The sequence below is a fragment of the Diceros bicornis genome, chromosome 2, assembly GCF_020826845.1.
Source record: "Diceros bicornis minor isolate mBicDic1 chromosome 2, mDicBic1.mat.cur, whole genome shotgun sequence".
Classification (NCBI taxonomy): domain Eukaryota; kingdom Metazoa; phylum Chordata; class Mammalia; order Perissodactyla; family Rhinocerotidae; genus Diceros; species Diceros bicornis.
The window spans coordinates 44,088,344-44,102,182 of NC_080741.1; the positions used below are offsets into that span (position 1 = coordinate 44,088,344).

The 13,839-nt window shown below is 35.4% G+C and overlaps 1 protein-coding gene across 5 annotated transcripts in view; it reads right to left on the bottom strand.

Moving 5' to 3' along the window:
- ULK4 (unc-51 like kinase 4) overlaps positions 1-13,839 on the bottom strand; it is a 530,581-nt gene that overhangs the window by 496,327 nt on the left and 20,415 nt on the right. For 4 of the 5 annotated variants that reach the window (XM_058555650.1, XM_058555632.1, XM_058555621.1 and 1 more), the window contains exons 8-12: positions 13,385-13,460; positions 10,814-10,906; positions 8,678-8,796; positions 8,453-8,522; positions 7,018-7,114 (exon numbers count right to left, since the gene is read on the bottom strand). In XM_058555650.1, coding sequence (XP_058411633.1) covers positions 7,018-7,114; positions 8,453-8,522; positions 8,678-8,796; positions 10,814-10,906; positions 13,385-13,460 — 455 coding nt within the window. The remainder of the gene's footprint in view (positions 1-7,017; positions 7,115-8,452; positions 8,523-8,677; positions 8,797-10,813; positions 10,907-13,384; positions 13,461-13,839) is intronic. The other variant, XM_058555625.1, reaches the window with a different exon arrangement.

Genomic DNA, 13,839 nt, shown 5'->3' on the forward strand with positions numbered 1-13,839 from the left:
ACTACAAGAAAAAAGCCAGCAAAGTCACAAATATGTGGAGACTAAACAAAATGCTACTGAACAACCATTAGATCAATGAAGAAATCAAAAGAGAAATTAAAAAATACCTGGAGACAAATGAAAATACAACATACCAACTCTAACAGGATGCAGCAAAAGAGGTTATAAAAGGGAAATTCACAGCAATACAGGCCCACCTCAACAAACAAGAAAAATACCAAATAAATAATCTTAAACTACACCTAACAAAACTAGAAAAAGAAGAACAAACAAAGCCCAAAGTCAGCAGAAGGAGGGAAATAATAAAAATTAGAGCAGAAATACATGAAATAGAGACTAAAAAACAGTAGAAAGAATCAATGAAACTAAGACCTGCTTCTTTGAGAAGATAAACAAAATCGACAAACCCTTAGACAGAACGCATTAAGAAAAAAAGAGAGAATGCTCAAATAAATAAAATTAGAAATGAAAGAGGAGAAATTACAACAGATACCACAGAAATACAAAGGATTATAAGAGAATACTATGAGAAACTATATGCCCACAAATTGGATAACTTAGAAGGAATGGATATACTCTTAGACTCATACAACCTCCCAAAAAGTCATATAAATCAAGAAGAAATAGAGAACTTGAATAGATCAATCACAAGTAAAGAGACGGAAACAGTAATCAAAAACCTCCCAAAAACAAAAGTCCAGGACCAGATGGCTTCTCTGTAGAATTCTACCAAACATTCAAAGAAGATTTAATACCTATCCTTCTCAAACTATTCCAAACAACTGAGGAAGACGGAACGTTTCCTAACTCATTCTATGAGGCCAACATTACCCTGATACCAAAACAAGGCAAGGACAGCACAAAGAAGGAAAATTATAGGTCAATATTGCTGATGAACATCGTTGTAAAAATCCTCAACAAAATACTGGCAAACCGCATACAGCAATACATTAAAAGGATCATACATCACGATCAAGTGGGATTTATACCAGAGACACAGGTATGGTTCAACTTCCGCAAATCAATCAATGTCATACACCACATTAACAAAATGAGGAATAAAAATCACATGAACATCTCAACAGACGCAGAGAAAGCATTTAGCAAGATCCAATATCCATTTATGATAAAAACTCTCAATAAAATGGGTATAGAAGGAAAGTACCTCAATATAATAAAGGCCATACATGACAAACCCACAGCCAACATCATACTTAACAGTGAAAAACTAAAAGCCAGCCCTCTGAGAACAGGAACAAGACAAGGATGCCAGTCTCGCCACTCCTATTCAACATAGTACTTGAGGTTTCGGCCATAGTAATTAGGCAAGAAGAAGAAATAAAAGGAATCCAAATTGGAAAGGAAGAAATGAAACTTTCACTGGGGCCAGCCCAGTGGCATAGTGGTTAAGTTCACGCACTTCACGTTGGCAGCCCGGGGTTCACAGGTTCGGATCCTGGGTGCAGACTGACGCGCTGCTTATCAAGCCATGCTGTGGTGGCATCCCATATAAAGTAGAGGAAGATGGGCACAGATGTTAGACCAGGGCCAATCTTCCTCAGCAAAACAAGGAGGATTGGCAACAGATGTTAGCTCAGGGCTAATCTTCCTCAAAAAAAAAAAAAAAAAAACTCTCACTGTTTGCAGATGACATGATTCTGTATATAGAAAACCCTAAAGAATCCATCAGAAAACTATGAAAAATAATCAACAACTATAGCAAAGCTGCAGGGTACAAAATCAACTTATAAAAATCAGTTGCAGTTCTGTACACTAATAACGAACTAGTAGAAAGAGAACTCAAGAATATAATCCCATTTACAATCACAACAAAAAGAATAAAATATCTAGGAATAAATTTAACCAAGGAGGTGAAAGACCTATATTCTGAAAACTATAAGACATTATTGAAAGAAATTGAAGATGACATAAAGAAATGGCATAAAGACATGTTCGTGGATTGGAAGAATCAACATAGTTAAAACGCCCATATTACCTAAAGCAAAGTGCAGATTCAATGCAATCCCAATCAGAATCCCAATGACATTCTTCGTGGAAATAGAACAAAGAATCCTAAAATTTATATGGAACCACGAAAGACCCTGAATAGCCAAAGCAATCCTGATAGAAAAGAACAAAGCTGGAGGCATCACAATCTTTGACTTCAAAATATACTATAAAGCTATAGTAATCAAAGGGGCACGGTACTAGCACAATAACAGACACATAGATCAATGGAACAGAATTGAAAGCCCAGAAATAAAACCACACATCTGTGGACAGCTAGTCTTCGACAAAAGAGCCAAGAACATACAATGGAGAAAGCTAAGTCTCTTCAGTAAACCGTTTTGGGGAAACGGGACCAGCCACATGCAAAAGAATGAAAGTAGACCATTATCTTACATCATACACAAAAATTAACTCAAAATAGATTAAAGACTTGAAGGTAAGACCTGAAACCATAAAAATTCTAGAAGAAAATATAGGCAGTACACTCTTTGACATCAATCTTAGCAGCATCTTTTTGAATACCATATCTACTCAGGCATGGGAAACAAAAGAAAAAAAATAAACAAATGGGTCTACACCAGATGAAAGAGCTTCTGCTAGGCAAAGGAAACCAGGAACAAAACAAAAAGACAACCCACCAACTGGGAGAAAATATTTGCAAATCATGTATCCAACAAGGGGTTAATTTCCAAAATATACAAAGAACTCATGCAACTCAACAACAAAAAAAAACAACCTGATCAAAAAATGGGCAGAGGATATGAACAGATATTTTTCCAAAGAAGATATACAGTTGGTCAACAGGTACATGAAAAGATGTTCAACATCACTAACCATTAGAGAAATGTAAATCAAAACTACAATGAGATATCACCTTACACCTGTCAGAACGGCTATAATTACCAAGACAAAAAATAATAAATGTTGGAGAGGATGTGGAGAAAAGGGAACCCTCATACACTGCTGGTTGGAATGCAAACTGGTGCAGCCACTAATCGAAAACAGTATGGAGAGTTCTCAAAAAATTAAAAATATAAATACCATACAATCCAGCTATCCCACTAATGAGTATTTATCCAAACAACTTGAAATCAACAATTCAAAGAGACTCATTGCAGCATTATCCACAATAGCCAAGATGTGGAAGCAACCCAAGTGCCCATCAACTGATGAATGGATAAAGAAGATGTGGTACATATATACAATGGATTACTACTCATCCATAAAAAAAGACAAAATCATCCCACTTGCAACAACACGGATGGACCTTGAAGGTATGATGTTAAGCAAAATAAGCCAGACAGAGAAAGATAAATACTGAATGATTTCACTCATATGTGGAAGATAAACAAACACATGGATAAAGAGAACAGATTAGTGGTTAACAGAGAGGAAGGAAGTTAGGAGGTGGGCAAAAGGGGTAAAAGGGCACCTATGTATGGTGACAGATAAAAATTAGACTACTGGTGGTGAGCACGATGCAGTCTATACAGAAACTGATACATAATGATGTACACCTGAATTTACACAATGTCATAAACCATTATGACCTCAATAAAATAACCGGCAAAAAAATGCTTAAGAACACAGACTTTCAGGGCCGGCCTGGTGGCATAGCAGTTAAGTTCCGCGTTCCACTTTAGCAGCCCAGGGTTCGCCAGTTCAGATCCTGGGCGTGGACCTACTCACCTTTCATCAAGCCATGGTGAGGTGGCGTCCCACAAGAAGAATCAGAAGGACCTACAACTAGGATATACAACTATGTACTGGGGCTTTGGGGAGAAAAAAGAAAAAGAGGAAGATTGGCAACAGACGTTAGCTCAGGGCCAATCTTCCTCAAAAAAAAAAAGAATATGGACTTTCAATACAAAAAAACTTGCAAGAAAAGCCAAAATGAATCAACTGAAAAATTATCAAAATAATATAAGATTTAGTAAGGTAGACCAACTAGAAAATTTATATGTAAAAATTAATTTCCTATATATAAACTGTATGCACAAATAACAGGTTATAAAAATGAAATATCCCATTCACAATAACAAAAAATGAACAATTAAATAGAATAAAATGCTCAAGAGTAAACTAAGTAACCAAAAATTGCAACAAGATCTCATTTGCTAAATGAAAAAAATTAAGTTGTAAAATTATGTTCCCTTGTTTGAAAATGAACATATACGTATAGAACCAGAAGTAGGGATACCAAAATGTAATCAATGGTTACTCCAGGTAATTAAATTATAAGTAGTTTTTTAATTTTCTTTGTTCTTGTCTACATTTTCCAAGTTTTCTACAGTTATTATGTAATTTTTGTAACTGAAAAAACGTATTTAAAAAATTATAACATAAACTCCCATATAGTACTTACATAATTACTGCTTGAATATTCTCAATAAAATGATTACATATGCTCCTCTACAATAACCAGCTGCCAGAAGAGATTCAACATCTAACGCATTTCAGAACGCATATTTTACTTTTAAGCTAATTTTCCATCTCACATATAACTAAACAATTTTTAGCAGAGTGAGATTTCATTATTACCCATTTACATTTCATTTCAATACAGAAATAAGTTTCACATGGTCAAAATGCATTTCACATTACATAAAAATTACAGTAACAACTAAAAGCAAGTATATCCATCAAGTAATAAGTACAATAAAAGATAACTTGGAAAACTTTTTTAATTCAAAATATTTCTGCATTCAAAACAATTATGACTGAAAGAAATAATAAGAAACAGAAAGACATCCCGTGTTCCTGGAGGAAAACTTTACATTGTTAGGATGGCAATACTCCCCAAACTGACCCACAGATTCAATGCAATTGCTATCACAATCCCAGCTGGCTTCTGTGCAGAAATCGAAAAACTAATCCTAAAGTTCATATGGAAATGCAAGGGACCCAGAAGAGCCAAAACAAACTTGAAAAAGAACAAAATTGGAGGAATCATACTTCCTAACTTCACAACTTACTAAAAAGCTACAGTGATCAAGACAGTGTGCTAGTAGCATGAGGAAAGACATATAGATCAATGGAATAGAACTGAAAGTCCAGAAACAAACCTTTACATTTACAGTCAATTGATATTCAACAGGAATGTGAAGAGAATTAAATGAGAAAAGAACAGTCTTTTCAACAAATGGTGCTGAGATAACCGGACATCCACATGCAAAACAATGAAGCTGGACCCTCTACCTCATGCCATATATAAAAATTAACTCAAAATGGATTAAAAACCTAAAATGTAAGAGCTAAGTAAGCATAGGCATAAACCTTCATGACCTTGGAGTAGGCAATGGTTCCTAAATTATGACACCAAAAGCACAAGCAACAACAAACACACACACAAAAAAGATAATCTGACCTACATCAAAATAAAAATTTTTGTGCTTCAAAGGACACGATCAAGAAAGTGAAAAGACAACCCACAGACTGGGAGAAAAGATTTACAAATCACGTATCTAGAATATATAAAGAATTTCCACAACTCAATAAATGGGCAAAGGGTTTAAATAGACATTCTTCCAAAGAAGATATACGAATGGCCAATAAGCACATGAAAAAATGCTCAACATCATTAGCCACAGGGAAATGCAAATCAAAACCACAATGAGATACAATTTCACACCCACTAGTATGGCTATAATAAAAAAGAGACAATGCAGCATTATTCACAATAGCCAAAACGTTGAAGCAACGCAAGTGTCCATCAAAAGATGAATGAATAAATTGGTATACACACACAGTGGAACATTATTCAGCCTTAAAAAGGAATGAAATTCTAACACATGCTACAACATGGATGGACCTTAAAGACGTTATGCTAAGTGAAATAAACTGGACACAAAATGACAAATATTGTATGATTCCACTTATATGAGGGTACTAGGCAAATTTATGGAGGCAGAAAGTAGAATAGTAGTTGCCAGGGCTGGAGGAAGAGGGAAACAGGGAGTTATTATTTAATGAGTACAGAGTTTCAGTTTGGGATGATGAAAAAGTTCTGGAGATGGATAGTGGTGACGGCTGCACAACAACATGAATGTACTTAATGCCACCGAACTGTACACTTAACAACAGTTAAAATGGTAAATTTTATGTAATGTACATTTTAGCACAATTAAAAAAAAGACAGACAATAACAAGTTTTAGTGAGGATGTGTAAAAACTGCAACTCGCATACATCACTGGTGAGAATGTAAAATGGCACAGCTGCTTTAGAAAACAGTTTGGCAGTTCTTCAAAAGGTTAGACATAGAGTTACCATATGATGCAGCAATGCCACTCCTGTGATATAAAGAGAAATTAAAACATATGCCCACACAAAAACATGTACACAAACATTCATAGCAGCATTATTCATAATAGCCAAAAGGTGGAAACCCAAATGTTCATCAGCTGATGAATGGAAAAATAAAATGTGGTATATACAATAGAATATTATTTGGCAATAAAAAGGAATATACTACTGATACAGGCTACAATTTGGATGAATCTTAAAAACATTATATTAAGTGAAAAAAGCCAGTCACAAAAGATCACATATTATATTATTCCATTTATATGAAATGTCCAGAATACGCAAATTTATAAAGACAGAAAGTAATATTAGCGGTTGCCTAGGGTGAGAGGGGAGAGAAATTGGGGGAAAATAGGAGAATGACTGCTAATGGGTATAGGGTTTCTTTGTGGGATGATGAGAGCAGTCTAAAATTGACTGTGGTGATGGTTACATAACTCTGTGAATATGCTAAAAGCCATTAAATTGTACACTTTAAATGGGGGAATTACACGGTACGTCAACTATATCTGAATATAGCTGTTATCAGAAAAACAACTGTGAAGCAATTCTCTTAAGAGTACTTACTAGGAAAACCAATGATAATCAAGGAAGATGACTTAATTGTAAATTTTATAATTATGAACATAGTTCAGAGATCAACTTGCAATTATTCTTCTAAGTCTCTATATCTTATGTAGAAAACAAATTCCATCTCTGCTCACCTCGGTCAAAGGAGAGGTCTTCTGTGGTGAATTCTGAGTCATATCTTCACCAGGACTTAATTCCACTGCAGTGCTAGTTCTTGGAGTAGGACGAGAACTGAAAAATACACACCAGTTAACGTTTTTCAGATTTTAGAAATTTACCTTCTGATTCCTATTTTCTGGGAAAAAACACATCTCATGAAAAATGGTAGAATATGGTGATTCTATGTGATCTCATATATAAAAAAAGTTTAAACTCTAATTTGTGTATATATGACACTATTATTTTTGTAACAGTTTTTAAAGTAATTTCCTGACTATAGTTTCTATGCTATATACAGTATTTTGTTTTAACTAGAAACCTTAAGACGTTGATTTTAAGATTTTTTTAAATGCCTGCTGGTGTAGGCAGGATTAACATAATAAAATAGAGCAAATATCCTACAAAGGATGGAAAATATTTACAATTTTGTTTCACAAAATTTTGAAATGGAAAATTACCTTGGTACCTATTTAAGATAAGTAACAAGTAAGTTTTCATAGGCATCTATTTACAATGATTCCTCCTGCACCTACAAATGGTTGCCATATTCTATAGGTCACTCCATTAGTCTTGGGTCTCTGATTTTGAGTTTTTCACATTTTAAGAAATTCTCCCACTCAAATCATTAGGGTCTTTTTTAATAAATTCTTCCAAATTTCCAAATATCAGGATTCTCACCTCTCTTTCACTTATCTATTTATTCATTCATTAAACAAGTACTTACTTAGCTCACAAAAGATGCCAAAGATTATCCAAAGTTTCTTAAAAACTGAATTTAAAATGCCTAAGATGTAGGTAAATAAATTTAACATATTTTATATTTCAATATGGGTAAAACAAATCAAAAAATTTTAGTTTATTGTTATAACCCCTATGTAATTAAATAAAACTATTTCTCTATGAGACTAAAACCATAAATAAAATATAACACAATATTTATGTATTATTAAATTTTTAAATACATTTGTCAATCGCATTAAAATACCATTCTGATCTTTTATTATTTCAATGATTTCATTGAAATAATAAACATTGTTTAAGCCTCCATATACAACAACATTTGAAGAAAAACACATGTTCTTTTCTATAAGTCTACATCCAACAAAGAAGCTGGACTTCCGAAATTTTAAATTCAATTCTATTTGAAGCGAAAGTACAAAATGAAGAGGTTTAACCCTTATAAATAGGAAAGATGAGGTGGTTTTGTTAAAAATGTTTTAAAATACATAGCAAAATCTACATTCCATTGGCTAGCACTTAATGGTGACTTTGAAAGCCGAGAGTGACACTGGAATTTGGCATTCATATCTGCCCTTTCTCTTTGTGAAACATAGTTTGCCACCAGGACAATAAATGCTTTGAGAAGATTTAACTTTCATGGACTCCTTACTGCTCCATCATTTTACATACCTGAGAAGAAACATGGACTCACTCGGCTGACCCCCAAGAGTACTCTTAGGCCGCAACTCCGTTGGATTTTCTGTGGCAGGAAAGTTAAACGTTATCCACAAAGGAAGAAAAATATCATGAGCAGGGCATAATGCAGACAGAGATTTGAAGAGAAAGATAAGACAAACTAAGAACTCTCAGAAATAGCATCCTAAGCAGCATGAACGTGCTCCAGTGAAAGCTCACCCAGTCTGAAAGAGTGACTTAGTCGCTGACCACTCTTCCCCCCTTTTGCTTGTCCACTCTGAGGGCTCTTCAAAAGCTCCTTGGAATCTTGTGTACCAGAACACTCCATCATGTTTCTGCTGTTCAACAAGAGAAAGCCAACAGAATCAAACTTACTTAGGAGCTCTGTATCGTTTTCTGTATAGAACAAGAGGCTGGAAAAGATAATTAAATTATACACCGCATGTATGTACTAAGAAGTCTATAAACCTTATCCTTGAAAAATAAATGGCAGTGGGCATATTGGGGAAGTAAACCAGAACTTGAAGTACCAGTTAACCAGCAGTGGGTTTCCCTTTTATTTTCTCCCTTCCAGTACTGCCCAACCTGGACTCAAAGGCAGTGAGTACAGACAGAAGAAGCCTCAAGAGAAGCCCTCTATTTCTGTTCCAAGGAACAAGAAAGGGGAGCCCTCAGGGTCAGAGCAGCGGAAATCCTCTAGTTTTTTTTTTCTTTTTACATTTCATCCTGCTCCAGCCTCCAGGCAATCCTGCAGCAGCTGGCTGGGGACAGCAGCAGCTTCCAGCCAGTGCCTAAAACTCTGAGGGAGGGGCCTCCTCTTCTCTAACCAGAGAGCTATTCTGATCACAGTTAAGAATGTGAGGCAAATCCCTGTTGCTCTGCTCTCCTTTTTTCTCTCTCTTGCCATCCTCCTGCCACTAGGCCCCAAACACATCCTGGAAGACATAAAAATAATATACCATGACAAAGTGGGGTTTCTTGTGGGAATTCAAGGCTGGTTCAATATTTGAAAACCAATTTATGTATGACTCCATAATGAGAGTATAAAGAATAAAAACCACATGATCATATCAACTGATACAAAAGGCTTAGACAAAATTCAACATTCAAACTGAAAAAGAACAGCTGCAAAAGCCTCCAGCTCATCATACTTAATCAGGAAAAGCTGAATGCTTTCGTCCTAAAATCAGACACCAGGCAAAGGTGTTCACTTTCAACACTCCTGATTCAACATCTTACTGAAAAGTCCTAGCAAGGGCTATAAGGCGAGAAAAAGAAATAAAAGGCATAAGAATTAAAAAGAAAGATGACAAACTAAGGTCAGAGGTGTTCCATGACTTGCTGACACTGACAGATCAGGACCAGAGCCCAGTTTTCTGTGGTTCCCATAGAGCCTAATACAACGGTGAGTACACCTAATACAATGGTGAGTACACCTAATACAATGGTGAGCACACAGTTTAACCTCACTGGATCACAGAAGCCAAAGTTTGAGAGAGACCTCAAATAGAATCAGACTTCTCTATCCAATACACTGAATTTGCCAAGACTAAAATTAAGAATCAGACAACCATTTACTACTGAACGAGTTGAGGGGGAAGAAGTCAATTATCAGGATTTGACCTCTATCTAACTACTTCTCACCTTGTTCTTTCCAAAATACCACCACTTTTGTAAGTATCCTGGGCTAAGAAGATTTTATAATAAAAATGAAGTATATCATTCAGGATGGGCCAGGTTATGCTGTGGTAACACACATCCCACAAATCCTAGTGGCTTAGATAAATCTCATAACTCTATGTCTCACTCATTCACATAGCCACTGAAGGCTGGCAGGAAAGCTATGCTCATTGTAGTCACTAAAGACCCAGCCTGACAGCCACTCTATTTGGACATTTTCTTCCCAATTACCTCATCAGGATGAAGAAATGCTCCTGAAGAAATGTGGCAAATCACATACTGGCTCTTAAAGTTCCTATCCAGAAATAACACACATCTATTCTATTTACATTTCATTAGTCAAAGCAAGTCACATGACCACATCTAACTTAAAAGGAGGAAATGAGATCCTACCATGTGCTTGTAAGCGGGAAACTAGTTACATCTGGTAAACAGAACCAATGACTATCATCCTAAATCACTGACTGGAGAATAAACAGCTGATCAGAAAATGAGCAAAATCAAGAACATAAAAATATCATGACTAAACTCTTTAAGCAACTCTTAAACAAATGCTTGATTTTCTCCGATAATGAAAGCATAGAAATTCATGTCATTGATGCTGCATTATTAGAATAGTAATGGAAATGAGTGTTTAATAACCATGCCCCACACACAAAGATAAGCTTATACTACCTGACGTTGGAATCCTCAGTGCTTGAGTCCTGATCTTTTCTAGTGAAAGCATCCTTCCAAAATGAATGCTGTAGTAGGCCTGCCCAAGTTAACCTTTATAAAACATAAATGTTAAAATTCTATTTTAACATGTTTTACCATACAGAATTCTCAGGACATGTCCCAGTTACATATACCAGATTTTACAATTTATACATCTCTATATAAATGTACCTCTGCAATTGTTTCATACTTTACCCTTTCCTTTTAGTATGCAATTTATCTCTCTTAGGCAGCAACACCAGAAAAAATAATTCAGAAGTCTTAAACGGTACAGAATAAAAGAGTCTGACAACTAAGTATTAGAAGTCTCAGGTTCACATTCCGGGGAGCCTTTGGGTTCTCAGAACAGCCTTTGAAGGGAGTCTGTAAATAATCTAAAATTTTAGAGTAAATATATCAGATATTATCAATCTATAATTTTGTCATCCTTTATGTCCCAAGAGAGGCTAGATTATTCTAGGTACCCTGCCTATTTCACACATTTAATTTTTGGAACTTCACTTTTAGAACTTTATTCAGAAATAAACAAGAATATCAGCCTCATGTATCAGCCTCATACAAAACCACACCTCTGTTTAGGAGTCAAAATGTTATCTAACTAGTTCACTCACATCAAAATGACTTCAGGCTATATGTATCCAAAACCCAGACTCACTTTCACAGCATTAAGTTTTACTACTAATAGAGTATATACCTCTAAGTATACTCATCAGACTGAGAATGGTTAAGCCTGACTGAAATTTAAAAACAAAAAAGAAAATATTTATATTTGATTAATTTACCTATTCAAAATTTCTGTATTGAAATAAAAACTACTTCGATCAAAATCAAAACACAAATGATAGACAAAGAATTTGCAATATTTAATATCCCTTTTATACAAAGGGCTCTTAAAATTCACTAACAGAGAAACAAAAATTGCCAATAAAATGGAATTTCTTTTTCATCCATTAGATTGACAAAAATCTATAAGATCAACAAAGCCCACTGTAGGTAATGGTGGGAGGGAAGGAGCTTTCTAATGTTGCTGGAAGTATAAACCAGCACATGCTCCTAGAACGCAGCAAATGCATCAGACTTTTTTTTTTTTTTTTTTTTTGTGAGGAGATCAGCCCTGAGCTAACATCCGCCAATCCTCCTCTTTTTTTTTTTTTTTTGCTGAGGAAGACGGCCCTGGGCTAACATCGGCGCCCATCTTCCTCCACTTTATATGGGACGCCGCCACAGCATGGCTTACCAAGCAGTGCGTCGGTGCGCGCCCGGGATCCGAACCAGCGAACCCCGGGCCGCCGCAGCGGAACACGCGCACCTAACCGCTTGCGCCACCGGGCCGGCCCCTGCATCAGACTTTTTAATGTTCTTAGCCTTTGGCCAGCAACTTCACTTTGAAAAATTTATCCAAAGGAGATAACTGCCTAAGTGAACAAAAACAATAAAAAATATACAAAAGGATATTTACTGTAGCAGTGTATAAGATATTCTAAATCAAGAAGCACTGTAAATGTTTATTGTTATTATAGGTTATTGCATTTACATTCTGTAGCAATTTAAAATGACTAAGCAGAAAGAGAAAAAACTAGGTTATGGAGTGGTAACTTATGCAACAGAGTATAAAATATAGGGATATAAATATGTGAAAATGTGGATATGTATACCGTCCTAAAAAAATTAAAGTATATTTGTATCCTATCAAAAGATGCCTGGGAGATTATCCACCAAAATAACACTAATCCTAAAAGCATTCTATTGTAAGCATGGGAGGTTTGTCCTACAACTTATACAAGAATCAGCATTTCCTTCTGCAGTTTTTCTGTTATATTTAATGAAGAAAGAGAATGGATTATTTTATATGCTACACTAAACTTATTCTTCATTTTACATCCTGAAGCAGAGACCTCAAATACTTGCCTAAAACCCCCCAGTTACCTAGTGGCAGAACCAGAACTAGAAACCAGTTGCTTTTGTCTCCCAGGCTAGAGAGAGCCCCTCCCCACCGCCCACCTCCTCTGCCCTCCCCTATCCTATGCCACAAGGATTTCTAACTTTCTGCCGTCACTGCAACACAGAAAATTCACCCTGTGCCTATTACTCTGCTGCTTGACATCCCCATTATGACAGGATTATCATAAAAACATATCACATTAAAACACCACTCAGTTAGTCGTTAGTACATTAACTGTCTTGACAGTATCATCCCTAGTTCAATTATCTAAGACAATGTTAGCCTGAAATCCGCAACAGAAAAAAATGCACTTCTTGGATTTGGGAGTTACAAGAAAATCTGCCAATCTACTAGGCAACTATTTAACATATTAAAAGAGAAACTGACTTTAAAAATTCCTCATGATTAAAAACACCTACAAACAGAGAGAAAACACAATGTAAACTCAGATTTCTTCCCTTTTTTTAAAAAACGAAAGAGGTAATTTGAAGAGCTCTTTGTATATTAAGAACAGTACTATTTTAGAAGCACATGCAAGGAAAAAAGATTCCACTATTCATTCATATTAAAATACCATCCATCCATACCTTTTCTGAGGATCTTTTTGAAGTAAACCATCAAGCAAATTAATAAAATCTGAAGAAGCTTTAGGAAGAGAAGAATCTATACACAAATTCCCAAAAGGAAAAAAAAAATAAGTAGATGAATACATACGCTACATCAACACTTAAAGTAATAGTATTTTAAGCACATAAATTATTTTTAAGAGAACACTGAATTCATTAATAACAATTACAGCCTCTATGTAATGGGAGAGGGGCATAAAAATAAAAAACATTTTTTCTTAGACCACAAAAAACATAATCTCAAAAACTAAGTTTTGACTAACCCCTAAACTTTCTCTTTATTGAATAACCCCAGTAAGGATCACCAGCCTGACTAACTCAGACCCTTGTCTTCAACTACGAACTATGCCTCCTTTTCTGAGGCATTCTTAACTTGATCAACTTTGCTTTACAATATACTATGATTAGAATACTTG